The sequence below is a fragment of the Alternaria ethzedia genome (genome assembly GCF_023757985.1).
Source record: "Alternaria ethzedia strain BMP 0044 chromosome Unknown scaffold_55, whole genome shotgun sequence".
NCBI classification, from domain to species: domain Eukaryota; kingdom Fungi; phylum Ascomycota; class Dothideomycetes; order Pleosporales; family Pleosporaceae; genus Alternaria; species Alternaria ethzedia.
In genome coordinates this window covers 116102-143168 of record NW_026056248.1, presented here as the reverse complement: position 1 = coordinate 143168, position 27067 = coordinate 116102, and the positions used below count along the sequence as shown (strand labels likewise).

Genomic DNA, 27067 nt, shown 5'->3' with positions numbered 1-27067 from the left:
GCTAAAGAACTAGCTATAGCCTTTTTAAAGAGTCTAGTAGCTTTAGTAGAGTCTAGTAGCTTTAGTAGAGTCTAGTAGCTTTAGTAAAGTCTAGTAGCTTTAGAGATAAAGATATTTAAAGTTAAAGTAAAAAGATAGCTTTAAGTAAATCTATAAGATTTATAGAGGCTATATTCTTATATATATCTCTCTCTTTAAAAAGGCTATAGCTAGTTCTTTAGCTAGATCTACTAATAGTAAAAGAAAAGAAAAGAAAAAATAAAAAAAAAAGTTAAAATTTTAACTATATTAAAAATTCTTAAATATAGCTTATAGTTTGTATAAGTGTATATATATCTATATAGTTTCTTATATAAAAAAGCGCACCTCTAAGGTATTTTTTACTACTCTAACCTTAGAACGTAAAATTTAAGCTAAATAACGTTTCTATACTCTATAAGAAATAGTATCTTAATTAAGGCTATATTTTAAAAGACTTAAGATAGTAGAGTAGAGATACTAAGTAATTAATAGTTAACTATAGCGCTATTTAATAATTAGATATAGTATATATTAATAGCGTAGAGTTTAGGTAGTAGACGCAAAAGTAGCCTTTATCTCTTACGTATATAGACTTCTTTAGAGACTTTTATACTAAAATTTTATTACTACTAGCGTAATTAGGCTTCTAATTACTAATATCTTTAAGTAGAAAGGTCTAGTCTAGAGGTATATTAAGGCTAGAAGGTTTAGACTTGTTAGAAAATTTCTAGTAAAAAAGTTTAGTATTATAGTAACTAAGATAGTTACTAGCTACGTACTAGAAGGCTTTAGAGAAATTAGTCTACTTAATAAAGTAAGTCTACTCTTCTTAGATTTTATTTACTTCTAGTAAAGCTACGTTCTTAAATAAATCTATAAGCTACTCTTTATAATACTTACTAGTACTATCTACTACTTCTACGCTAACTAGTTAAGTATAAGCTTAATTAGAAAGAGCCTTAGTAGCTAATAGACATAGTAGTTAGAGATAGAAGACTAAAAATATACTATTTTAAAGTATCTTATTAGAAAGCTTTAATTTATACGTACGCTCTTTATAGATAACGTAGATAACTACGTAGAGGCTAGCCTATTAATATATAAGTTTCTTAGAACACTACTTAGTTTACTAGTTAGTTATACTTATATAGACTTTATTACTAATAAAGTATAGTAGAACTATATAGTAAGTAAAATTAGCTTAAGTACTCTATTCTTACTATAACTATAGAAGTTATTTCTTTAAATAGGCTACTAAGTTACTATAGTAGTTTATTATTTTCTTAGTCTATAATTATTAGTTCTAGGTAGATAGAAAGAGATTAGCTTTAATGTCTTTAACTAAGTAGACGCTACTATAGAGGTAGTAGCTTAAGTTTACAAAAAATAGAGTTATACTAATACTTAAATTAACTATATTATTTACCTAGAACTTAGTAATATAAAGCTAGGTAGCCTAGTTATCTTACGTATAGTTAATATATTACTATAAGTAAGTTTTAAGAGACTAATTAGCGCGCTTAGTTTACCTATCTATTTTAGAGTAGTAAGTAGTAAATAGAATACGTTTAATTCTTAACCTCTAGTAGATATACCTCTAAAATAGAGCTATAAAGTTAGTACTATAATTAGATATAATAGTAAGAAGTAGTTTATAATTTTTAAATATATCTATAAAGCAGCGTAAGGCCTTATAAGTAGTTTATCTATAAGTAGAGTAGAAGAGCTTTTATTTAGTTAAGTAATTAATAATAACTAAAATATTTTAATACTCTCTACTATTAAGGTAGAATAGAAGTAGGTCTTAAATAAAATTAATAGTTAGGTCTAACTATTAGGTATAGAGAATAGAAAGTAGCTATAGGTAGCTATACTTTCTATTCTATAGGCTCTTTATATATTTATAAGTAGTATAAGCGTTATAATACTATATAATAGACTAGCTTATTTTAGACTAGTAGTAGTAATTATATATTAGATAAAGCGTAGACTAGAGACTTTTATAACTAGTAATTTTATAATTATAGTATAGGTTAAAAATCTATCTCTAAAGTCTAGCGTCTCTAGAGATATAAAGCCTAGTTTAATTAATAAAAATTTAATAGCTACGTCTAGTACTAATAGAGATAAGATTAGCTACACTAAAATAGTAGCTATTTTTATAGAACTATTTAGAAAGTTTAGTATTATAACTATTAATAGTAGTAAAAGCTTACTAGGCTATAAAGTTATTCTTATAGGTAGTATCTAAAAGGTCTTTAGTAGAGTAAAGGTTATCTTTATAAGTAGAAAGATTAGAATTATAGGTACTTTTAGGTAGTAGAGTATCTAAGTTATTAAAAATAGTATTCTTATTAGTAAAAACTATATAAAGAATATACTACTATTCTAGATTTAAAAAGAAATTAGATTATATAGTAGAAGCTAGCGCATAAAAAGTAGTAGTAATTACTAGCTATATATCTAGTAAAAGTGTCTTTAGCTCTAGAATAATTAAGGTAATAGTATAACGCAGATCTTTAGAGTTTAAGAGAATATCTTAGAGTTAGTAACTAAGTGTATTAGCTTTAATATTTTTAATACTAGGTATATAGATTATCTTAAAGTTAAACTAGAATAAAAATAAAAACTAGTAGGCCTAATATTAGGTAAGCGTCTTAGTAGTTATAAATATTTCTAGGTTTTTATAGTTAGTTACTACTATAATAGAGTAGCTAGAACTTATAAGTTTAGACTTCTATTTTTTAAATACCTAGATAATTTCTATAAGCTTAAGATTATAGATATTATAGTTATATTTTATAGATAAGTATTTCTTAGAGAAAAAAGTAATAAATTATAGAACACTTTAACTATTAAGTTACTTTATAACTCTACTAGTAGTCTATATAAATACGTTAGTAGTAATATAGATAGGCTTAGAGAGATTAAAATATTAAAGCACTAGACTCTTATAGAAAGTAGCTTTTAGTGCGTTAAAAGCTTTCTAATACTTAGAGGTCTATACTAGTAGGTTATAAATAGTACGTACTTTACTACTAGAATTCTTAATATTTAGTATAACTTTAGCTTTAATTAACTTAGTAAGTAAAAGAGTAATAGAGAAGTAGCGCTTAATAAACTACTAGTAGAAGCTTATATAGCTAAGAAAAGCTAGTAATTCTTTTATACTTTATAGCTACTTCTAGTTATAAATAGCTTCTACTTTAGATAGATCTATTTCTACACTCTTATTAGTAATAATTATCTCTAAGAATTTAACTCTATTTATATAAAACTTAGATTTCTTAAAGTTAATATAAAAGCTTTATTCTTTTAGATAGGCTAAAACTTTCTTAACGTAGGTAACGTGCTCTTTAATAGTCTCTAAATAAATAAGAATATTATCTAGGTAAGTAGTGTAGAACTAATCTAAGTATTTAAAAAGTATACTATTAATAGCTTATTAAAAAGTTATAGAGACGTTATAAAGGCTAAAAGGTATAATCTTATACTTATAGGTGTCTATTTAAGTAGTAAAAGCTATAAGCTACTTAGAACTAGGTTTTATCTAAATATAATAAAAAGTGTAAATAATATTAAACTTAGAAAAAATAGTAGCCTTATTTAGCTTAGCTAGAGTCTTACAAAAGAAGAGAATTAGGTACTAGTTCTTAATAGTAGTGTTATTAAGATTCTAGAAATCTATATATACTCTAATACTACTATTAGACTTACTAATAATAAGTAGAGAGTTATAGATAGAAGAGTTATAAGAGCTAATAAAACTCTTTATTTCTATTTTAATAATATATACTTAGATAGCGTTCTCTTACTAGCTAAAGAAAAGGCGTAGATAGTAATTAGAGATTTTAGCTCTAGAGTATAATTTAATCTTATAGTTATGCTTAGAATGCTTAGATAACTAAGACGTAGTAGCTTTATTAAACACTAGAATACAATTAGTATATTTCTTAAAAAGTTCTAGTATTAGAATATTCTTAAGAGTAATCTTAGTAAAAGTACCTATAAACTTAGTATAGTCTTTATCTACTACAGCGCGCTAAAATTAAGAGTTCTAGAGCTCTCTAGTAGCTATTAGATAAATAGTTAAATTCTACTTCTTATATAGCTTTTATATTATCTTAAGTAAAACCTATTAAATATTAATTTTAGAAGTAGGCTTAGATAGTAGCGTTAGTACTTTAAGATCTATAGACTTAGAGAGAACCTCTATATAACTAGAAAACTAAAGTAGTAGTAAAGGCTCTATATTCTTAATAGTAACGCTATAGTCTATTAAACTAAAATTCTATCTAGTATAACTAGAAAGCTAAGTATTAGAAGAAGTTTCTACTTCTAGAGAGTTATGCGTATAATAGAAATCTAGTAGACTAATAGAGCTTATTTTCTTTTTCTTATAAATAACTAATAGTATAACTCTAGTAAGCTAATATAACTAGTAATAGTACTAGTTAGTAAATTTAATTATTTCTATATAGTAATTAAGTTTAGGTTAGTAGAGCCTTCTCTATTTAAATCTAAGTACAAGATTAAAAAGACTATAAGATTCTACTATATAAGTAGTTATGTATTCTACGTAGGTATCTATTTTAAAAAAGAATTTAATCTAGTAGATAATTAATTTAGTAGCTTTACTATTATAGCTCTTATATATAATAGGTTATAATAGTAGAATTAAAGTAAAGGCGTAGATTTAGTTTAAAAACTTCTTTAAAACAAAATTACTATCTACACTATTATTAGCTAAGGTCTTACATCTATAAGAAACTACTAGAGTAGAGCTAATAAAGAAAGAAAAAGTAAACTATTCTAAATTATAAAAGGTAATATAGCTAGAGCTAGTAGTAGATATAAAAGTAAATTATATAAAGCTTAGAGTTAAGTAGTAGTCTTTCTACTACTAGATCTAGATCTATTAAAGTAGCGCACTAGTGTTATAGATAGTAAAGCCTATAAATAACTTAGCTAGAGTATTTTACTATAGCTATAGTTTAACTCTAGAAGATAGTCTATCTTCTAGAGTTAGTAGTTTTCTAAATTAGATTTAGAAGCGTTTTCTATATTAGAAAGGTTAAACTAGTTATTACTATAGTTAGGCTCTAGAAAAAACTTAGCTTAACACTAAGTAGCTTTAACTAGTTCTTTCTTAAGCTTCTTAGAGTAATTATAGGTAATATAACTAGGCTAGTAATAAGTAAAATAAACTTTAGGCTTATTATTAGCTAGCTTAGAGGTATAAGGCTTTAAGAAAGTTAGCTTAGTAGCGTCTAGCTAATCTATACTTTAATATATAGAAGCGTCTTTTATCTTAGAACTCTCTACTATAGTAGCGTTATTAGTAGTAGTAGAACTATAGTAATTATAATTCTAAAAGCGCTTATAGAAAGCTACTCTAAAAGTATAGTTAAAGTTATATATATAAACTATAATAGACTCTAGAAGTTAATAGAAAGCCTTTAACGTAGAAGTAGCCTAAGATAACATATTAAGAAAATTAGCGTAGCGTAATAGAAGCTTACTTATAATCTTAATACTACGTAACTTATAGAGAATATAAAAGTTTATAGCTAGAATACTAAAGTTAATCTTAAAAGAAGCCTAGACCTTAAAGTTAGTCTAAACGTTAATAGGTACACAAAGATATTAAAGCTAGAATATTTTATTTTTATTTATAGTAAAGAGATTAGAGTTACTCTAGGTCTAATATAGAATAAGAAAGCACTTTATCTTAGTAGAGAAAGTATAGCTATACTATAATTTTAGAGAAGAGAGAGTAATATAAGCTAATCTATTAGTATACTAGTAGATAAATTAGGTCTAAGTCTTAGAATTTTAGAACTACTTACTCTTAGCTATTTAGTAAGTAAATATACCTAAAAAAAATAAGTTTAATAATATAGAGTTACTCTTAAAAAGGCGTAGCTTAAGTAGACTACTATTATTAGTATCTATATAGACTTATATATTATCTATAAAATACTTTATTTTATAAAAAGTAAGTAAAAGAATAACTACCTAACTCTTAATAATAATAAATTTATTATTCTTAGTAACTATAGATACTAGCTAAGTAAAAAAAAAGAGCTAGATAGTAGAAGTAGGTTTACTACATTATATAATTAAAAGTAGAAATTTAGAAGTAAAATCTAGAGAGGCCTCTATAGAGGTAGAAATAGGTATAACTAAAAGCGTTTAAGTAGATAAATTATCTAATAAAGATAAAGAAAGTTATAAAAGCTATAAATTTATCTATTCTTTTAGAAGAGTATTACGTTAGATAAAATCTAGTGTATTCTTTATCTTAGTAAGTAAAGCTAAAAGCTTAGTAGCTTACTTCTACTAGGTCTTAGTATTATTAGTAGCGTTATTATACTAGATACGCTCTTTATTAAGCTATATAATTAAGTAAAAGTAATAGATAGAAACGTTCTTAAAGTTCTTTTAAAGTAATTTAAAGTTCTTACTTAAGTAGGTATAGTAGTTCTTAGTATTATAATACTCTAAAGTATAGTTAGCTAGAGTATAAAAGAGTCTAGAGATAAGAGTAGCTAGGTAGTTATAGTCTAAAGTAAAAAATATAAATAGATTAGTAGCTTCTAGTAGGTGTATAAAATAGAAGCTTAAAAAGGTTTACTTATCTAGATTAAACTTAGCTATATACTTAGTAAGATAGTTCTAGATAGCTTCTATAAAACGTAGGTAAAATATATATAAATTATTAATACTTAAAAGCTATTTACTAGAATAGCTAAGTATAGTAAAAAGCTAGAGAGTAGTAATCTCTAGCTTAGAGTAAAAGAGTAAAGTGCTAGAGTAGCTAGCCTATAAGGTATTCTTATCTAGAAATAAAAAAGAAAAGTAAAAAAGTTTAGAATCTAGAACTTTAGTAGATAAATCTAGTAACTTAATTATATAACTCTAAATATTCTAAGCTACGTTAATACTAGAGTTAATGTAGTAGAGTAGAGTAGCTAAAAGAAGTAGCTTTCTAGAAACTATTTCTAAAGGTAGAAACTTATTAAAGAGTACTTAGCTAGTAGCGTTAAAGCTAAAAAGCTTTCTAATAGACTTAATAAAAGAGAGTTAACTAAAATAAGCTTAACTAGTAGTGTTAAGCCTATAAAAGAGGTTATAGCTCTTAGACTAAAACTTCTTAGTAACCTTAATAATAGGCTAAGACTTCTTAGTAATCTTAGTAATAAGCTAAGGCTTCTTAGTAATCTTAATAGTAGGCTATTTAGTATCTATAAAGTTCTTAGAGTTAGAAGTAAAAAGAGCTAAGTAGAAAACTATAAAAGCTTTACGTAACTAGCTATAGAACTAAAAGTAGATCTTAGTATAGATATAACCTTTAGAAAAAGAGCTATTAAAAAATATCTAGTACTACGTAGAAACGCTATAGCTACGCTAGAACTTATCTTTATTACTAGTATTAGCTATTACGTATAGTATCTTTTAAGAAAGGTAGAAAAATTAGTAGTAACTTTATAAGAGATAACTTAGAATAGAGTTAAAGTTAGTTAAGAGTTCTATCTAAGTGCGTAAGTAGAAAGAAATAAGTTTTAATTATGTAGGTTCTTAAACTATAAAGATAGAGTAGTCTAAAGTAGTAGTAGATAAGTACTTATCTATATAATAGGTAAAATTTCTAAAATTTACTAGCCTACTAAACTTAAAAGTTTATAGCTAAAAATAGAGCGCGCGTATATAGGCGTATAAAGATAGATAGGTAAGTAGAGTAAAGACTATAGCTCTAGACTATTAAGTAGTAAAAGCTATTTTATAGTAAGAGAGCTATTCTTTTCTACTTAATAGCGTACTAAGATAGAGTCTAAATCTAACCTACACTAGTAGTAATTAGAGCACTAAAATTTTAGCGCGCTTTTTTACTATCTAAAGACGCTAGACTTAGTAAAGAGCTAGTAACTAAAGCTATAATTTTATATAATAACTAAGAATAAGTAAGAGCTACTTATTTTTATTAAGGCTAGAAGCCTATAGTAAGTAAAAATGCTTATAAAGTCTACTATTATATAAAGTAGACTTTACGCGTAGAGAGGTAGACTAGTTAGAAGATAGCTTATATTTAGAGTTAAGAATAGTAGATATAGAATCTAAGAGAGAAAGAGTCTAGCTAGATCTATATAGAAAGAGAGAGAAAAAGCTAGTAGAAGCTAGTACTAGATAGTACTAGCTTATAGTAGTAAATATCTTTTTTAAAAAGTCTAGTAGCTTTAGCAAAGTCTAGTAGCTTTAGTAAAGTCTAGTAGCTTTAGTAAAGTCTAGTAGCTTTAAAGATAGAGATATTTAAAGTTAAAGTAAGAAAATAGCTCTAAGTAAACCTATAAGGTTTATAGAAGCTATATTCTTATAGTTTTACTCTAAGTAAATACGTACGTAAGATAGTAGTAATAAGAGCTTTAATAGAAGTTTTAATAAAAGCTTTAATAGTATTAATAAAGTAGCTTTTTATATATTTTAAAACACTTTTTAGAGTGCCTAAAATATTAAGTATTATATTATAGATAATATTTTATTTTATAGCTACTAAAATAGTCTTTAAAATAGCTTTTTTAATAGTCTCTTTTTTAGTAAATATAAAGTAGCTTATAAAATCTTTAGAATAGTAACGTAGTTATATAAAAAGTAATTAATATAGTAATAATATAGTAACTTAGTAGAGCTTCTTTATAAAGTAGTAAGATAATATAACTAGTAAAAGATTAGTTTTATACTTATAATTACTTAAAAGACTTATAAATTATTTAGAAGTATATATTAATATAGTAATATAGTGTTTAGTATTAAATATAAGCTACTTATATTTTTAATCTTTAAAGTTTTAAATCTTATTATTATATAAGTATAAAAAATAGAAAAAGTATACTTTTACTAAGATTTTAGTATATATATTCTAACTATAAAGCTTTAGAATATATTACTTTATTAGTTATAAGCTAATAAGTATATATAATTAGATTATAATTCTCTTCTAAAGTATTTAGTATTATAATTTTTTTATAAAGTATTAGAATAGCTACTTTATAGGCCTAAAAAATTTAAAAGCTTTAACTACTTTAGAAGTAGTAGTACTAAAGCTTTAAGTCTTAGCTTACTTAATACTATATTTTTAAAAGTAAGTAAAAGATTTAGTTATATATTTTTTAAAGTACTAGTAATAGTTCTTACTTTTTTAGAATTAGTAGCTCTTTAAGCTATAAGTATTACTACTTAAGATTTAGATTTCTACTTAATAATACTTAAATATTAAGGTTAGAATAAGCTAGAATAGACGTAGTAGTAGTAGTAGTAGCAGCAACTACCTTAAAGTGTGTCTTAGTCTATAGCGTGCATTTACAGAAAAGGTGCCTTCGCATTAGTGCGCAGAATGATGGTGCCACGTTAACCAAGAAAACTCCAAGCAGGCCTGCAGCCTACATTGACATAGAGGCACACAAAGTAGGTGAACGAACTCTAAGGTAGGCTCTAGACCTATTGAGCTTTTTCTTGCATGATGTGGTGCTCAGATGTTCGTATCCACATCCAAGTGCGGTAGCGACACTCAATTCAGACTACGAATTTTCGCATTTTGTCGCGACCTGCTCGAATTTCAACCTGACCACCTTTTCTAAATTCAACAAACAGTTCCGAAAACCTCGTCGACGCGCGCGCGATGGCCAACCTTGTGTCGCAAGGTGCGACAATCGTGCAGCCTGTGCAAGTCACTTCTCACCCTGCCGACCCGTCCAAACCTTCTGTCTTAGAACTGCCTGCCGAAATACGAAACGCCATTTACGAGCTGCTTTTCGAGAATAATAGTCCCGTCTTCTTACACAACGCTGACGCCTTCTTTCCACGAGCACCAGATCTAGACGACTACGACGATGATGGAGGGCCACGCTGTCTGTGCGAATCATGCCAATACGAAGGCATCTCGCATTACGAACGCGACCGTTCAGCATGGGCAGCAGCTATGAACAATGACGCGGAGGATTTAAAATTCCTGGAAGCAAAATGGGCCCATGGCCTTTCGGATGGGCTCAGTATACTCAGATCTTGTCGCCAGATTTGGTCCGAGGCAGCTGGAGTGCTCTACGGGCACAACACGTTCGCTTTCAGTCGACACACCGACAGACACGATATCAACTACCTTACAAACAGATATCGTGCATGGTATGCTCCAGTATTCTACGATAACAAAAGATATAACCAACTGAACTATTCTGCTCGATGGATGAGTTCTATTGGAGATCACTACCGCTTCCTGCGAAAGGTGGTCATCGACACGGATGCCATGTGTCCATCCCATTGCCGTTGGGTGGCCGATTTCGATGTCCTTCCCCTCCTCCGCGTTATGTGGGCGCACCCGGAAGCTAGATGCGAGATAGTCTTTGAGTCTACAGGGAGAGTGCTTTCTGCGCATCCTAATGATGCAAGAGCGCCTGGAGTGGTCCCCGAAGATCTCAACACTCTTTTACATACTCTCGGGAAAGAAGATATGCTTGGACTAAGACATGTTTCGCGATCGTTAGAGAGTGTCGTGATTGAATTTGAACAAGTGGGACGACGATCTGAATGGCACTTCGTCAAGTACAAACGCTCGGGGCTGAGGTTCTTCACTATTCTGAGTAAAGGAGCAGAAGTCTCCTGGAACCCAAAAAAGCCGATAACATCCCGCGCAGACCTGCCTAGATCGATTCGACAAATCATCGCTCGATATGTAGCACTTGGGCCCGAAGGCATCGTCGTGGATCTGACTGCGCAAGCTACCCACGGACTTGATCTCACCCTTCTCAGTCTGGTTCCCTGCTCGGTGAAGTCTCTCATCCGACCAGGGTATTCGTTGACCCTCTCAATGACCAGTGAGGATGTCGAGACGAGTTTCAAGAGATTTAGCGCACTCGACGCCCTGCTCTGGCCGGAGGCCATCAACAACACAACTATCAGCTACATCGCCAGGGGCGAATTTGGGCTTACCAGTGGCCAGAGCATCGACCTCAACTTCATCTTGGACGACGAAAAAGGTCTCGAGGATGTTAAGATTAACATGAGAGGTCTCGTGCGCTTCCTGAGCAGCATGTCCATACTCAAAGCCAATATGTGGTCGACCATCAAGATCATTGTAGAAAACAACGAAGGACACCAGAGAGCATGCTCTGAAGTGCCGATAGAGAAGCTAAGACAAGCCGTCTTCCTCTTCTTCACCGACCTCCTCCGAGACAGCATCTATGCTCGTGAGCGCCAACAGTATACGCCCAACATACGCATCAACGGCTTCGGCGCCATCCTCAAATGCATTGAGAAACCGCACGAGTTCCGTTGCACAAGGGCAACCAAATGGAAGTCCGACGTGAGCAGCAATGCTGTCCCTGGCTTTGCGGGAGCCCAGAAGTTGAAACTTGCTTCGGTGGCTGATGTCATTCGGCGGCGCGCAGAGCTGATGGACTTTGCATGTCCGGTAGATAGGCGCGACGAGTGCTTGATACATGCTTGGGATGATTTGAGGCGGTGTGTGGAGGTTGGATGGGGCAGCCTTGATGATGCGCTAAAGAAGATGAGGCGTTGAAGGATTGTGCGTGGGTCCATGCTCCGGGGAGAATGCGGGTGACATCAGGGGTTCTGGACGCGCCACCGGAGAAGCGCGATGACCTCGTTGTGATACTGATGCTGAGATGGTCTGCATGAGCTGGCGGAGAATGTGGCGATAGCTAGGTACGAACACGGAATAGCATCAATGACATTGGCAGCATCATGAGCCATCGCTGGAAGTTTGCACGCGTGATTTTCGCGTTGTCCTGCTAACCTATAACAGCCTAGCTTGGATACTGTGCCGCCCCTTCCAGTTCTCTCCAGACCGCCATCAGCTCCGTCGTGCTTCGCAACACCAATCTTTCTCCTCAATACCGTTTCGCACACATCTCTCCATACACTGCCATGGAAATACCAAAGGGCTTCTCGGCTCCTCTAAATCCGTCCGCGCCGTCCTTCCTGACGTTGCCGGCGGAGGTACGCAACGCTATCAGCGAACACGTGTTTGTGCTGCCACGACAACCTGGAATACCCATCCATAACTCCAACTTCTATTACGACCGACGACCTTACGAAATTCCTGCAGGTGATGATTCTTTCGCCGATGATAGCTCAGAAGATGACAAAGTGGGCTATGGCTCTCGGAAGGGTAGACATGTTCCCCGCAGCCTGAAAAGTTGGCAGAAGAGGCAAGACTCTGAAAGGGAAGAAGCGCAGGGGTTCAGACATGAAGCATCACTTGGGATCGGCCTGCTGAAGTCTTGTCGCCAGATGTATCACGAAACGGTTGGCATCTTGTACGCCAATAACACCTTCCTCGTTACCAGAGTTGGTATGAGGTGTGACCGCGAAGCAATCAGGCGGTGTCAAGCCAGCGATCGGGATGACTACCACCAGATCAATTATGCGCCAATATGGCTCGCCTCACTTGGCTCTCAGATGAGGTTGATAACAAAGGTAGTGATCGACATCTCGACTGTCTGCGGTTGGGGATGTGACCAGGTTGAATTGGACCAAAACCTACTGCCGTTACTAAGGATAGTCTGGAATGGAGACCTACCACGCTGTAGCATTACCTTCGCCCACCCTAGACTCCTATTCAAATGTCCCGGAAGCATGCATCCCAACAGCACGAGTCCTGCGGATATCGTAGCAGGCACTGTCCGACTGAACAAGGCGTTCGCGGCTCTTGCCAAGGATGAAACGTTAGATCTTCGACGCCTTTCCAACTCAGAATTGCTTCTCTCGTCAGTCACTATGCACCGTGTCAGCAAAGACGGCCAGGTCCAGTACTACACAGGATCGCGAAGTGTTCACCGTTCTTTTTCTATCCACCCAGCGTCTGGCGTGGTCAGATGGTCCGCCGCGAGGCCAGTCAATTCACTTACGGATCTTCCTGACGATGTGCAAGGCATGATCTGTGCTTATGCAATCACCGCGGAAGATCGTCTTCGGCTTCCCATAAATTCCGCCCGGAAACCCAATTTCCATCGGAATGTTTTCGATGTTTCTGCCACACTCCGGGAATCTTTAGTTCAAGCTGTTAGTCAATATATGCCGGTGGTCATAGAGCTTACGGCTAAAGAGAGGGTCAGTGACTACAGCGACGCGGATTTGGTGAGAAGATATCACGCTGAGGTGGGGGTCCGCGAAGGCGGGCATCGGAATCATCTGGTGGAACTGATCGCCACTCAAAGCCTGTATTCGACGTCCGCACTACCAACGATCTTAGTCCAAGTGGCACTCACTCGCGCCACTAACCCCACAGATGTTCGCATCAACATGAACGGGTTGCTCAATCTGAAGGGAACTACTCATGACGGTACTGAGGTAGACGAGATCTGTGTTGCTGTCGAGCTTCAGCACACTAGAGGCGATACTGTACACCACGATACCCACTATACTACATATGGGAGACTTAAGATGAGCATGTTCCTCTATCTCACGGACATTCTCGACCAGGTCTGTCCAAAACACTGGAAGAAGAATGCTCGACAAGCCTGCCCGGTATTCTGGATTGATGGACACGCAAACCTGGTAGACTTGGTCGCTCCACCGTTGGGGTTTCGATGGAGCCACGCGGATTCATTGAACTTTGCACATGAAGGAACGACATTGAGAAGGCTTGTTAAGAAAATCGAGCGTCGCCAAGAAATCCCCAATAGCAAGGTGGGCTGTTGTTTGGATCGTGATACTGAGTGCGTGTACCACACATGGAGAAATTTGAAGATGTGGGCAAAATGTGTCTGGAGGATGGACAACGCACGCTCGACAAAGCAAGGACAGACGCTTGGTTGTTAAAGTCGTGTTGCAGATGGATTGAGAAGAAATTTCGTTCTCTTGAGCCACATTAATCATCAGCCCTCCACCCCTCGAATCAAATTCTTGATACCCTCTCCTCTTGAAGTCTGTTCCCATGCGTCGGTCGCCTTCTCAAACGGGGTCACCGAACTAATCAACGGCTTCACATCGATCAATCCCTTCTCCAAGAAACCCACCGCAAGCTCGTAATCCCCTGCACCGTATCGGAAGCACCCCCTCACCATGAGTTCTTTCTGGCCCATGGCCACAATCGGGAACTCGATCTTCGGCTTCCCAAGCCCGGTCTGAACATACTTTCCACCTGGGCGCACAAGGTTGATGCCCATGTCGATACTCGTCGTCGCACCGGAAGCTTCGATGACCGTGTCGACAAGACCGCCAGTGGTGTCGATGCCATACTCAACAAGGTCGAACTTCTTGAGTAGCGCCTCGGCGTTGTCTTCTGGACTCGCGTCGAGTGACGAACGGAAGGTCTCGCACTTCAAGTAGCTCGCTGCAAACTCTAGCTTCTTCTCCAGAATATCGACAATGATGATGCGATGCGCACCGAACTGACGTGCGACCGCCGCGCAGAATAACCCGATTGTCCCACTCCCCATCACGACAACCGTTTCGCCGGCCTTCACATCACCCAGTTTGACCGCATGCACAGCAACCGCGAGCGGCTCAACAAGCACCGCTTCATCCAACCCCATCTTATCAGGAATCTTATACACAAAGTCCTCCGCGCTGCGAAAGTACTTCGATAGCGTACCTTGCGTATCAGGTGGTCCAGGAGCTGCGGCAAAACGAATGCCGCGACACATGTTGTACACCCCAGATTTACACGCTTTGCAAATACGACATGGTACGCCTGGTCCGATAGCTACGCGATCACCCGGTTTGACGCTTTTGACGGATGGGCCGACGGAGTGGATTGTGCCGGAGGCTTCGTGGCCCATTACAATGCCGGTGGTGGGGTTTATCATTTTGCCGATGCCGCCGTGGTGCCAGAAATGGACCTGTGTTTGGTTAGTTGGTTGATGGGGTTGCGTGATGATGGATGGGTGGTCTTACATCGCTTCCGCAAACTCCCACATAATTAATGCGAACGATTACATCGTGGGGATCAACCACCTCTGGTACCGCGATATCTTCGATCTTTGCGTTCTTTGGCCCGTATAGTACTACGGATGGGTTTTGCATGATGTGGTTGTTGGACGTGGTGCGTGTGCTTCAAGGGTAGCATGGAACTCTGCTATCTTGCCAGATATATGGAGGAAAAGATGGCCATTTATATGGAATGAATGGCTATCAGGCGTTCCTTAAAAGTACACACATCCAGTCGTCGTGCTCTTGTAATCGTTATCGAACGTCGACTACGTCGTAAGTGGGGAGGTAGACGCGTGTAGCTTCCCCGCATCCGCCCTTCCATCGTCTATCTCCGCACATGCTTCTATACGCAAGGATGGCATCCCGCAACCGCGATGTGTTGAGGTGCTGATCGTAACATGAGAAGTGTCTTCGTCATGGGTTAAAAGTGTCTGAACGGATGATGAGAAGGCACATATGATCACGCGGGCGCCGACGATGCATGTTTCGGAGCTGCTCGTCCCGCATGCGCCACGCCTCGAATATTCCATTTGCTTTTTTCGGGAGTGTCACACCGCCCATCAATCACGAAGTACTCATCTTCAAGAACGAAAGATCAGAAAGATTGAGATACTGCGAGTTTTATGCTGCTCAGAAGGAGCTGAGGCACGTGGCTGTAGAAGCACGTGTACGCCAGAGCACGTGAGTACGTGGCGGGAACGTGGAGCGGCGGGATGGAATCTTCGACCCCACTTTAATTCCTTAGCGTGTTTTAGGACGATGACGTTGATCGCGAGATTTTGCTTTCACATTGTGGGCGTCTTCCCTACGGACCGAATTCCCCCTCTTTCAATATATCAATCCAGCTCGCCAACGTGCCGTACACTTCATTATGCCTTCAACGCTTGTCTGGGTACTCATTGCAGTATTCGTCTGGCTATTCGTCCCAAATCCGTTCGGATCCAAAGAAACTAGCACCACGAGCACGAGCGAGAGCGAGATGCCGTCCAACTGCGCCCGATGCAACAAAGCCGAGGCTGATACCGAGAAAGGCACACTTCAGCGGTGCGCTAAGTGCAAGACAACACCATACTGCAGCCGCGACTGCCAGAAAGATGACTGGAAGAACCACAAGAAGATCTGCGCCCAGCAGGCGCAAGCCAATGCCAATGCCTACGATGGTTTCCCACCCAAAACCGAACACAGCTCCAATTACGCCGCGCCTCGTATGAAGACCCTCGAAAAGCACGTACCGAACCCCTTCACACGACTCGACGACGGAAAGTACCTCCACGACCGCCCCGAGAAAGACGTCTACAGACTCCTCATCGACTCCTTCCGCATGCGATCCGAAGACGATAACAAGCTCGAGAATAAGCCCACTCCGAACAGCATCTATACGGGCAAGTCTTCAAGCATTGAGCCATTCAAGAAGTTCCTAGACTTGGCTGAGACGCGACGGGGTCTGCTACCTCCGTGGTGGAACGCCGAACACAGGCAAGAGTGCGAGAAGTGGGCTGAGAGCGGCGAATGGAACGATGTGCGGAAGAAGGTCACAAAGGCTGAGATGATCAGCCACTACGGCGATGATAAGGCGCCTATGCAGCTGAGGATGGTGGCCGAGTTTGTGTATGGGTCGGGCTCCAAGGGGGAGAGCGGCACTGCGATGCGTAAGGTGCTGCGTGGCATGGAGGGGGGCGGTCTTGGGCTTGGCAATTTCCTGCCTATGAGCTTGACCAAGGTTATGGGTGGTGGGAGCTGAGTAGTAATGCGATATGGAGCATTGTAAGTCGCGTTGTAGTGTTCTTATGCGATGTAGATGGCTGATCGTACTGGTAGCATCACAGCTGGTTCTGAACACATGCACATCATACGTATCATCATCTCAATTCATGTCGTCTCCTACATATCCCATACGCGCGAATCAAACGCCGAGCAGCGTTACCGCCCGTGACCTAGAACCACAACTCAACTGTAAATGCACAACTTGAACGGAAGCAGCAAGCATCGCCTACTTCCGCTTATGGCCAGTTTTTCCCATCAGCATCTTCTCTTGCTCTGCTTTCTTAGCCACTTCAGCGGCTCTCTTAGCTCTCTGCGCTTCTTTCACGCGTTCATCCGCAGCTATCTCGGCCTGCACAGCAGCTTTAGTATCCCGACGTGTCTTTCTCCCGGTCGCCGCACGCGCTTGTCTCATGCCCTTGGCGTCTTTACCCTTGAACCCGGTGGGAAGCCATTGCGACGTTCTGGAGGTCTTGCCTGTGGGGATGGGGGGAGGCGACGCGAGACTTTGTTGAACTTGGACGTTGGGGTCGGCTTCAGGCACTGGGGTCGTCGGGGTAGAGGCTCCCTTTTCAGTGGTTTCGCCGTTCGTACTGACATCAGCGTCTGCGACCATTCCAGCGAGCTCAGCAACATCGCCATCCTCGGGCTCAGGACCAGGGGAGGAGGCATCGTTATCGATTAGGTCCGCAACGTCCTCGACTTGAACACTACTATTTGTTGCCAATAGTCGCTCTATCTCCGAAGCCGGCCAGTCATCACGTACAGCCTTGAAAACGATGTTGTAGCCGTGGCTGTAAGGATGTTTACCGCATCCCTTGGACCAGACCGTAAAGCGCTCGCCGCACTCGTCGCAGAACGCTTTTGGATCCGTTAGTCCCTTCCATGGTTGCGCGTGTTGCTATACAGACCGAAATGTAGTTGCCAAAAGCACTTTTTCTGCGGCGGTGCCTGGGATGGCAATCAGTCAAGGCGGACCCGGGGTGTGGAAGACGGCGCGATTCGAGCGCGTACTGACCTTGCAATCTTTACAGTGATGTGTCAGGCCCAAGACTTTGAGGGTGTTCTTGTTGCAGATGTTGGGGTTGAAATCGCCTCTGAACATGTCTCCGTATCTCTCGTTGAGGTCTATCCATCCTCCTGCGAGCTTTACCATCTTGGTTGATCTTCGGGGTAATTCAAGTTGGGGAACTATATGAGTGTATATATTGGGCGGTAGTGCGTATGACCAGAGTGTATAGAGATCGAGGGCCTGGCAGCGCCGAGGCATTTTCATATAACATGGCTGCCTTCTGGTGCATGCGCTTCATTGAGCCGGGCTGGTTCCATGCGTGAACATAATCCGTGCTAGTATCTGCTTTGAAGCGTGGCGACTCTGGTAACATAGGCAACTGCTTCGACAATGCTGCATGAAATCACTCGATATCGGAAGGGAGACCATAGCAGAGACCGCATATGCAAGAACGAGTCACTTTTGTAGCCACTTGAAGTAGCCTTCCGCTTAAATAGGATACTCGCATAGCGTTTGCTAACTGTTGATTCGTTTCCATTTGTCAACATGTATATCATTCACTATGCTGTGCATTTCACGGGGCTAGCAAAGCTCGGGCTCCACTTTGGCGCTGGTCTCAGTCCGTGAGACGTGTGTGTACGTTGCTCTCTTCTTCGAATCCTATATATTCTCTCCACCCTTACTACACGTAGTTTGACACTCAGCCAACCGACCGAACATCACGCCAACTCCAGCCGATAATCATCCCCAAGTATCTGTGCCAACATGCCCTTCAGTCTCACGTCTTTATTTCCTGGTCTCGCCTCCAGCTCCAGCCTCAAGCGCCCTCTGGACAGCTCTCAGATCAAGCTTCGCAAGACACCGCCTGCGCCGAGCATCGTAAACGATGTCAAAACTCGCGATCGTTCCAGCAAGCAGGATGCCAACATACCCACAGTATTATCTATCGCCTACGAGAAGTTCCAAGCTCGCTTCGCCAGCCAGCGCAAGAAGAAAGTTCCAGAGCGAACAGATGAGTCGCACGAGGTCGTTGCTTCACAAACAGCCGTACGTTTGCTACCAAGCCTCAACGTTATCTCTGGTATTCTTACCATTATCGAAACACTGCCCGAGCTACCTCAGCGCTTGCTTACGCCTGAAACTACGACGGATCGTGGAGAAGGTTGGCTCAAAGTAGTTGAGCGTGACTGCGGCAGTGACCACTCTGCAATCGTCGCCCTCATCCAGCGCGAAAAGGCTGTCTCGCCCAGCGGTACCAACTCTGACGACGGTTTCGAAGGTTATAAGTCATCTACGCCTAAGTCGGACGGCTCGATAACGTCTTCTTTAACAAGCGCGTGCTCTGATAGCGAAGCGCTCGATCGCGCGGACTGGGAGCCACTCCGTGCGCTTGATCATTCAAACTTCCAGAAAACCCTTTGGCAACAACTCAACCTCTCCTCCGAGTACTGCGCAGATGACTACCTTTTCTGCGGCGAATTTGAGGGTGGCTACAACTACGTTCGGATATACCGGGTTATCAACAGCCCCAACGACGGTGAATATGTGGTCAAGATTCCTTGCGTCGGCACTGCCGCTCGTTGGCAGAAGCAGGATGCGTATATGCTTCGTTCGGAGTTTGGCACTATTGAGTTTATTGGCGAGCGCACCAAGTGTCCCGTCCCTGAGGTCGTGGCCTATGACGACAAGCTGGACAACACGCTAGGTGCGCCTTACATCTTGATGAAGGCCTGCACAGGCAGATCCGCCTCTGAAGTCTGGCACGACGCTCACCCCATTCATAAAGACTGGGATCGGGACACAGTCGACTTTCCTTCCGCGGAACTGGCGGCGAAACGTTCGCGCATGCTTCGTTCGCTGGCTCACGCCATGGCTGAGCTACGCCATCTTGAGTTTGATAAAATCGGCGCGCTGTGCTTTGACAATGTTGACGCAAACGGAAAGCCTACCGTTGGTTCGCTCTGGGAATGGAATATCGACCCAGAACTGATAGCGGAAGACATGGCCACTGAAAAGGCTCTTACTGAGAAGCCAGTGTACGACTCAGGCCTGGAGCTCTACACGGATGGTCTGCTTGATGTCTGGCCGTTCGAGGGACATGAAGGAAGGCCCGGCGTCATCCATGGAGTCATGGATGCATTGTTTCGAAGCGACGCTTTCGCGAAATCTGTCAAGCCCGGGGATAGTGAGGAGACCTTCGTCCTCCGTCACGACGACCTCAACCTTCAAAACGTCTTCTGCGATCCAGACACCGGCGAAGTGACCGGTATCATCGACTGGGAGCGCGCTTCCACCGCCCCACGCTGCCTCGGCTACGCATCCCTCCCAAAGTTCTTGGCATTAGACTGGATGCCAGGGTACGACGTGCTCGATGCGCCGCACTCTCCTTTATCGCTACAGGCGTACCGTGAGATCTACGCAGACGCAACGATCGAGGCTACTGGAGTAGACGGTGACGGTAAGTATACGTCTAATTCTGCGATGTACCAGGCCGCGCACGCAGCATTGTTTGGTAGTAGTGAAGGTGGCGATATTCGTGACTTTGTCCGAAAGCTGCTGCATGAGGTGCCTGGAATGCACCACACGGACCTTGACTTGTATATGACTTGGCTTGGCGAGCACTGGGAGGCGGTCGGTGGCTCTGTCAAAGAGGCTATAGTGAAGGTTGCGAAACCGGTAGTTCGGGCGATCGACTGCGACGACAAAGAATAGTGGCTGCACCTTCAACATCGGTGGAAGGATTCTGTTGTTGGGGTGAAGCTTTACTTCCTATAGGACGAGAGCGATGGCTCGCCATTTCAGTCTGCCTTCACTACCACGTGGATGGACGCGATCTCGATAGGATCAAATACTCGCCATCACCTCGATATCCAGAGCCTACTCATAACATCGTAGCCCATCTTCCCTACATTACACCACACACACTTTTTCTGCATACCAATCACCTAAGCCAGCCACCAACCGAACGATGAGCTATCCTAGATTTTTGGGAATAGGGTTCGACGAGCCTCGACATTTAGAAGTGCGGAAGCCAAGTTACGACGTGAAGGAGGGCTCGGAAGTTCTCACTAAAGAGCAGGTACTCGCATCGCTCCAGCAGTCCTGCCCGGATGCGCTGGCCACTTTCCCAGCTCCTGAGGCGTTCGAGGTTCGAGAGTACCGTCCGGGTCAATACGCGCTCAAGGTCGGCTTTGCCGTGAAGAAGAAGTCTAAGAAGATCGGAGACTTACTTTGGCTTGACGAGCGTGACCAACCCTCTACCAGGTACAACAACACAGTACGAGAGAACAACGCTATCAGGAAGCAGATGGGCCTGTATTATTCAACGACGACAGACTCTTCCCGTAACACATACGTCAAGAACGCAAGGGTCATCAAGGGCGACGGAGTATTCGGCAGGCTGAACGGCAGTGGCATGATCTCGCCGTTCTCCCTCAATATCAAGGCGCTCCTGAAGTTCGTTCTCCTGTATTGTGGTTATGCAACAGAGTACAAGACATTCGAGAACAAGGGTCGGGATGATGGCCTTATGTCACTCGTTCGCGTGCTAAAAACCTTCGCAAAGCATGCGACGACCGCTGAAGAAGACGTTGCATCCACCCCGGAAGACGGTAACGGTGCCCCAAATGGCTCGGACGAAGAAGGCGAGGTGTTTGCGACGGATGATAGCGATGAAGCATCGGTCAATCGCAATGAGTCAAAGCGGAAGGAGACCATGGGCGCAGAAGTCGACGAGGGCGCACCTGCGAAGAAGATTCGCGTATGCTAGAGGCTGCGGCGGAACGCGTCAAGGCATTGGAAAGCGATTAACACAGGGCTTGGCGACGGTATTTGTGCGAGGAATATTGAGATGAGGATGGCGGAGGAAGATCAAAAGTTATGTGCGATGTTTCTGATGTTATTTGGCGTGGCTGCTGAGCTGTCGCGGAGCTTGACGCGTCGGGAGATCATGCGACGAGCGTCGGCCTGCTAGGCGTCATAGCGGAGGCTCATGATTGAAGAAGGGAACGAAAGGAAGGCATTCACAGTGTTCCAGATGTCTTATGTGATGTCGTTTCGTGCATGTGAAGAATGTGTCGTCTTTTGGTGTTGCTTGCGCGAGACGGACTTTGCGGAAATCTGCCGGGACCACGTGATGATCGCCTAGTCTGCTTTCGGTTGGCGCGCTTTCCCTGGAGCTTCCCGAGGTCCGATCCCGCCGAACTCGATATTACCTTCATCAGCAACAACACACTAATGTGCGCGTCCTCAGCTCAATCTACGACATGACCCTTCATCCGCAGAGACAGGCGATCGCCTCTCACCCAAACTCACGATACTGCTTGTGTGAGCTCAACCGAGCCAGCACCTAGGGGCTCAGGATTACAGCTATCGCGTGATATTATGCTCTGGCAGGCTCCAAATGCCTGTGTGCGGGCGGAGGGAATTTTGCCCGCCTTGAGCGCTGGGCCCATGTCAATGGTTTCTCCCGAGGTCTCACGGTGCCGACTTGGGTACCCACGACTAATCACATGCGATCGCCGCTGTCGCGTCCGTGTTACGGACGTAGCCATTGAAGTACCAAACCCTAATATTTGAATGCGCTACTTCAATGACGATCACGTCGATGGGAAATATAACATCTATTTCGAGCTGAACGCTGCACCATAACCAGTCATTCCTGCTATACTTATACTGCTAACAATGCCGATTGAGTCGTCATACCCGCCCATTACCATACCCGCCGTCGATGTATGGACATATTTTCTCGAGCGTCCGGACCGCGAGTACCCGGATGATCATGGTATGTCTTGAAATATATCTATCCAGCGGCGTCTAACACTATAGCAGTGCTCTTCGTAGACGTTGCCAGCGGTCGAAAGCTTACGTATTCTGATTTACGGTCCACCGCGGAGCAGTTCGGAAGAGGCCTACAGGACCAATGGCAATGGCGCAAAGGCGATGTTTTGGCAATCATGACGCCGAATGATATCGATGTCGCGCCTGCTACATTCGGCGCCTTGCTTGCTGGGGGTGTCGTGTGCCCTCTAAACTTCATGTATACCGTCGATGAGCTGGCGTCTCAGTTGACATCTTCGAAAGCCAAGGGACTGTTGACAAATGTGGTATGTCTTGAGGTCGCTTGCAAGGCAGCATCGAAAGTCGGCCTTCCTCTGGATCGGATACTCCTGGTCGGAGATGGCAAGACATTGGGATCCGTTCGGCACTTCTCTTCTCTGCAAAGCGCGTCATTCAGCATGAACCGAGTCAAAATCGACCCTAAAGAAGATCTGGCGTACCTGGTGTACTCTTCTGGAACCACTGGCGAGCCAAAGGGTGTCATGCTGACGCATGAGAACGTCGTAGCAAACAGCATTCAGGCTACGACGGCAAATGGCTACAACACCAACTGGAAAACAGACACGGGTATTGGCTTCCTACCCATGTATCACATCTACGGTAAGCTCAACGAGTTCACAATCAAACATGCGCTGATAGATGCAGGAATTGCTACACTACTGCTAAACACCATCTTCTATGGCGTGACCAATCACATCATGTCAGGATTTGACCTCAAGAGATTCTGCGAGACGGTCGACAAAGAGAAAGTCACCATCGCTTACATCGTTCCGCCCGTCGCACTCGCTCTGGCAAAGGCCCCCATTGTCGACCAGTACAACCTCACTTCCCTGCGCGACCTGCATTCTTCTGCCGCCCCAATACCCGTCGAGATTATCACCGCGATACACAAGCGCCTCGGCGCTCAAATACTCCAGGTCTACGGTATGTCTGAAGCCGCACCCGCCGTGAGCGTGCAACGCATTGAAACCTGGACCACGGCGTTGGGCACATCCGGATGCTTGTTGCCCAGCATGTCAGCCAAGGTCGTGAGTGATGGAAAGGAAATGGCGATAGGCGAAGAGGGTGAGCTTTGTTTGAAAGGACCGAATATCTTCAAAGGATACTACAACAATGCCCAGGCCACGGCCGCGGCTTTCGACGGGGACGGATGGTATCACACCGGCGATGTCGCAAAGTTCGATAAACATGGAAACCTGTACATCACCGACCGCGTCAAGGAGCTCATCAAGTACAACGGCTTCCAGGTAGCACCTGCGCAACTCGAAGCTCTCTTAATTGGCCACCCGGCAGTCGCTGATGTCGCCGTGATAGGCGTGTACGATGAGTCGAAGGTAACGGAGTTACCGAGAGCGTATATCGTTGTGGCAGCGGGGTACAATGGAGATGAGAAGCTGCAAGAAGAGCTAAAATCATGGTTCAACGAGCGTGTGTCGCCGCACAAGAAGTTGAGGGCCGGTATCCGCTTTGTGGAAGCGATACCAAAGAGCAATGCGGGCAAGATACTACGGAGGGTACTTGCTGAGCAAGCTAAAGCGGAAGAAGCCGAGAAGACTGTGAAAGCTCACTTGTAGACCTTGAAGATGTCACATCATTCTTTTGGGGAGAGACTGGAGTCGATGCCTAAGCAGAGCCCACAACGTGGTCTAGTCAACGCAGTATTGTAACACAGTAAAGGGGCTATACCGAGCCCGTTATTCGCAGTAGATAAGCAGTGAAGATGTCACATTACAATGAAATCTTATACCCCATCAGTTGTTTGTGCCAGAACACATCGATAGATGCGGATACAATTTGCTATTGAACTACAGCTTCGTAAAAAGCGTCTCCTTCATAGCCCTAACATCCAACTCCTGCGTCCACGTACTTCTCGGCTGCGTATGCAAGAACCAATACGTATGCGCCAAATCCCTGGGTTGAACAAGATGACTTTCCACATCCGCCGCCTTGTCCGTCTGCCCCGTCCGTTCCCACTGCCTCTTCATCACACCCCCAATCAACTTCCCATCAACCGGCCCATCCACGATAATATTCACAGCATGTATCCCCTTCGCCTGATACTCCCGCGTAATCACCTGACACAAAGAACGCAGCCCAAACTTCCCGGGTGAGAACGATGCCAGGCCTGGCATACCGCGTAACGCGCCTGTCGCGCTGGTGAAAAGGATGGTACCTTTTCCCGCGGCAAGCATATCCGGGATAACGAGCTTACTCGCCCAAAACGCGCCGAACAGGTTAATCTTGGTGAAGTTTTCGAATTCCTCGCTGGTCGTGTCGATGAGCGAACGCCCGTTTACGCGGCGCGCGCCAGCGTTGTAAACAAGTACATTGACGGGGCCTAGCTCTTCGCGGATGCGCTTGAAGGACGATGTTACTGTGTCTTCGACGCGTAGGTCTGTGATGTAGTAATGCGCCGTCCCGGTACCCACGTCGCTGTTGATGTTCGCGGCCATGGTTTGTAGCGCTTCTTCTGTACGCGCAAGGAGCGCGACAACGAAGCCTTCGGATGCGAAGCGGTGGGCTACTGCTTCGCCGATGCCTGGGCCTGCGCCTACGACGGCGATGACGGGTTTGTTGGTGGTGTTCTTGGACATGATGGTGATGGTGAAGGAGGAGACGGCTTCTTGGGTGCAGTGTCGCGTCACTTGTTCTCACATCTTGTTGTGGATATAGATAGTAAGTTATCTACTACCGAAAGCTTGATGTGCATAGCTTGTAAGCTGGTGCTGGTTGCATGATTAGCTTCGATGCGGGGAAGACGCGCAACGCGTCCCTCGGAACCTCGGAACAACATGTTGAGTAATCGCGCTACCGTACGTATCGGCCTAATTGTCTGTCTGTCGCAGTCTTCCTGTACTTCGACTCTCGCAGTCATGATTCTATCAAGCGGCACATTGACGCTTAGTGCTCATGTAATACTCTATTGAAGGCTGTCTGATCGGCCTAGTACGACCGGGTTCACTACCCCGCCACCGATGCCGCTTCCCCATCTTCACTAGACCCTCCCCTCCGCGCAGCATTCGACTTGACATCACTCCCCTCGCCATCGACCTTCGCATCTTCGCACCATCTCAGCGATATGAAAGCGAGACTCTTGAGATGCTGGGCAATGTGGTTCCAGAGTACTAGCCTGGCCAAATCTCTAGCCTTCCGCGCTCTAAGTCCAGCATACCTGGTGCTCGACTCCATTGCTGCTCCACATTCACTGTCCGTATCTACTTTGGCGCCAGCGTCGAAGCCGCAGAAAAGGCAAATATCCCGCGATCGAGATGGGCGCCTAGTGTTCCGTCGGACCTTAGTATCGACCTCCAACGACGAAAGATCCCTATGGTCGTCCTTCAGATGCTGGCGGAGAGATTTTTCACTTTGGAATCTCTCGAGCGTTGCATGTCCTTGCTCGTCTAGATGCAGGTCGCAGTACCGAAACTTAGATCTGTGGATATTTTCAGTCCAATAGGCGGTATGCATCTCTTTCATATGGTCCTGCCATCTGTACATGCTAGCGAAGTACAATGGTGGCTTCTGACATGTTTCGGAGATGCATGTGTAGGGCTGTAGGTCTTGGTCGAAGTGCGATCTGCTTATCGTAAGCTTGCGTCCATACAATACGCGATGCCTTCATGGACAACATACTCCCACCATCCTCTACGCTGAGGATCCCCAGCTCTGATTTGTTTAAAGCACCAAGTGCATCGGACGTGATCGAAATCTTCTAATGGCGTCGGAGGTTCCGGGTAAGGATATGACTGGGCTGCTGAGGATGCTGTAGTGGTGCCGGATTCGACCTTCTGATGAGCCGAAGCATCAGCCGATAACTTCTTCGGCTCCACGACTGGATGCTCGGCGTCAGACAACTTGTCCAGAGCAGCCACCATCCGATCTTGTGGCTGCGCGACACTTTTGGTGTCCTCGGCCGCCACAGCCTGTGCATCATCACCCTGTTGTCTTTGAACGTCAAGGTCTTGCTGATGCTTCCTCTGACGGAGTAGGCGAGCGCGCCTGCGTGCGATAGATGAGCCTAGCTGTTGAACTAGTGTCTCAGGCAGATCAGGGTATGCGCCTTTCACGACTGCAGCCGCAACTCTGTCGAAGCCTTCTTCATCTCTTATTTTGGTATCTGATATCCTTTGCAGAATGTCGATAGCCTCGTGGATGGCTGTCAGATATATCCGTGTTAATGACGGGGGGATCGCTTGTAGCACCCTGTACTTCGCAGCCTGATATTCATCGGATCGCGATAGTTTCAGTTCTTGCGCCTCGCAGCCAGATACCAGGTCTTTCTATGTCAGTCACGGCTTCATTGGTAATGCAATGCGATGTCTTGCCTTTTTGTAAGCTGGTCCTTATCAGTCCCAGCAGACCGACCACAGCATTGTGTAAGTCCGGACTGAATTCCAGTTGTTGGTCTAACGATATCTCGCCATCTTCCAGTGCATTCGTGTAGCCAGTCCAAGTGTCGAATCGAGACTGGCAATGAACAAGAGCACC

The 27067-nt window shown here is 42.9% G+C and overlaps 8 protein-coding genes across 8 annotated transcripts; 5 read left to right on the top strand and 3 right to left on the bottom strand.

The window, feature by feature from the left end:
* Positions 1–10318: 10318 nt before the first annotated feature.
* Positions 10319–11590, top strand: J4E87_010764 (uncharacterized protein; the record flags this gene model as incomplete). Its single annotated transcript, XM_049382335.1, has 2 exons — positions 10319–10322; positions 10428–11590. The coding sequence occupies 2 exons, from the start codon at positions 10319–10321 to the stop codon at positions 11588–11590; spliced, it is 1167 nt and encodes a 388-aa protein (XP_049227968.1).
* Positions 11591–13910: 2320 nt separating this feature from the next.
* On the bottom strand, positions 13911–15060 carry J4E87_010763 (uncharacterized protein; the record flags this gene model as incomplete). Its single annotated transcript, XM_049382334.1, has 2 exons — positions 13911–14876; positions 14932–15060. 2 exons carry the CDS (start codon positions 15058–15060, stop codon positions 13911–13913), a joined length of 1095 nt encoding a protein of 364 aa, XP_049227967.1.
* Positions 15061–15838: 778 nt separating this feature from the next.
* Positions 15839–16708, top strand: J4E87_010762 (uncharacterized protein; the record flags this gene model as incomplete). The annotated part of the gene is made up of 1 exon (XM_049382333.1): positions 15839–16708. One exon carries the CDS (start codon positions 15839–15841, stop codon positions 16706–16708), a length of 870 nt encoding a protein of 289 aa, XP_049227966.1.
* A 249-nt stretch (positions 16709–16957) lies between these two features.
* Positions 16958–17884, bottom strand: J4E87_010761 (uncharacterized protein; the record flags this gene model as incomplete). Its single annotated transcript, XM_049382332.1, has 3 exons — positions 16958–17589; positions 17640–17679; positions 17747–17884. The coding sequence occupies 3 exons, from the start codon at positions 17882–17884 to the stop codon at positions 16958–16960; spliced, it is 810 nt and encodes a 269-aa protein (XP_049227965.1).
* Positions 17885–18505: 621 nt separating this feature from the next.
* Positions 18506–20452, top strand: J4E87_010760 (uncharacterized protein; the record flags this gene model as incomplete). The annotated part of the gene is made up of 1 exon (XM_049382331.1): positions 18506–20452. One exon carries the CDS (start codon positions 18506–18508, stop codon positions 20450–20452), a length of 1947 nt encoding a protein of 648 aa, XP_049227964.1.
* A 256-nt stretch (positions 20453–20708) lies between these two features.
* Positions 20709–21509, top strand: J4E87_010759 (uncharacterized protein; the record flags this gene model as incomplete). The annotated part of the gene is made up of 1 exon (XM_049382330.1): positions 20709–21509. The coding sequence occupies one exon, from the start codon at positions 20709–20711 to the stop codon at positions 21507–21509; it is 801 nt and encodes a 266-aa protein (XP_049227963.1).
* Positions 21510–22423: 914 nt separating this feature from the next.
* On the top strand, positions 22424–24153 carry J4E87_010758 (uncharacterized protein; the record flags this gene model as incomplete). Its single annotated transcript, XM_049382329.1, has 2 exons — positions 22424–22523; positions 22571–24153. 2 exons carry the CDS (start codon positions 22424–22426, stop codon positions 24151–24153), a joined length of 1683 nt encoding a protein of 560 aa, XP_049227962.1.
* Positions 24154–24384: 231 nt separating this feature from the next.
* Positions 24385–25173, bottom strand: J4E87_010757 (uncharacterized protein; the record flags this gene model as incomplete). Its single annotated transcript, XM_049382328.1, has 1 exon — positions 24385–25173. The coding sequence occupies one exon, from the start codon at positions 25171–25173 to the stop codon at positions 24385–24387; it is 789 nt and encodes a 262-aa protein (XP_049227961.1).
* Between the last annotated feature and the right edge of the window lie 1894 nt (positions 25174–27067).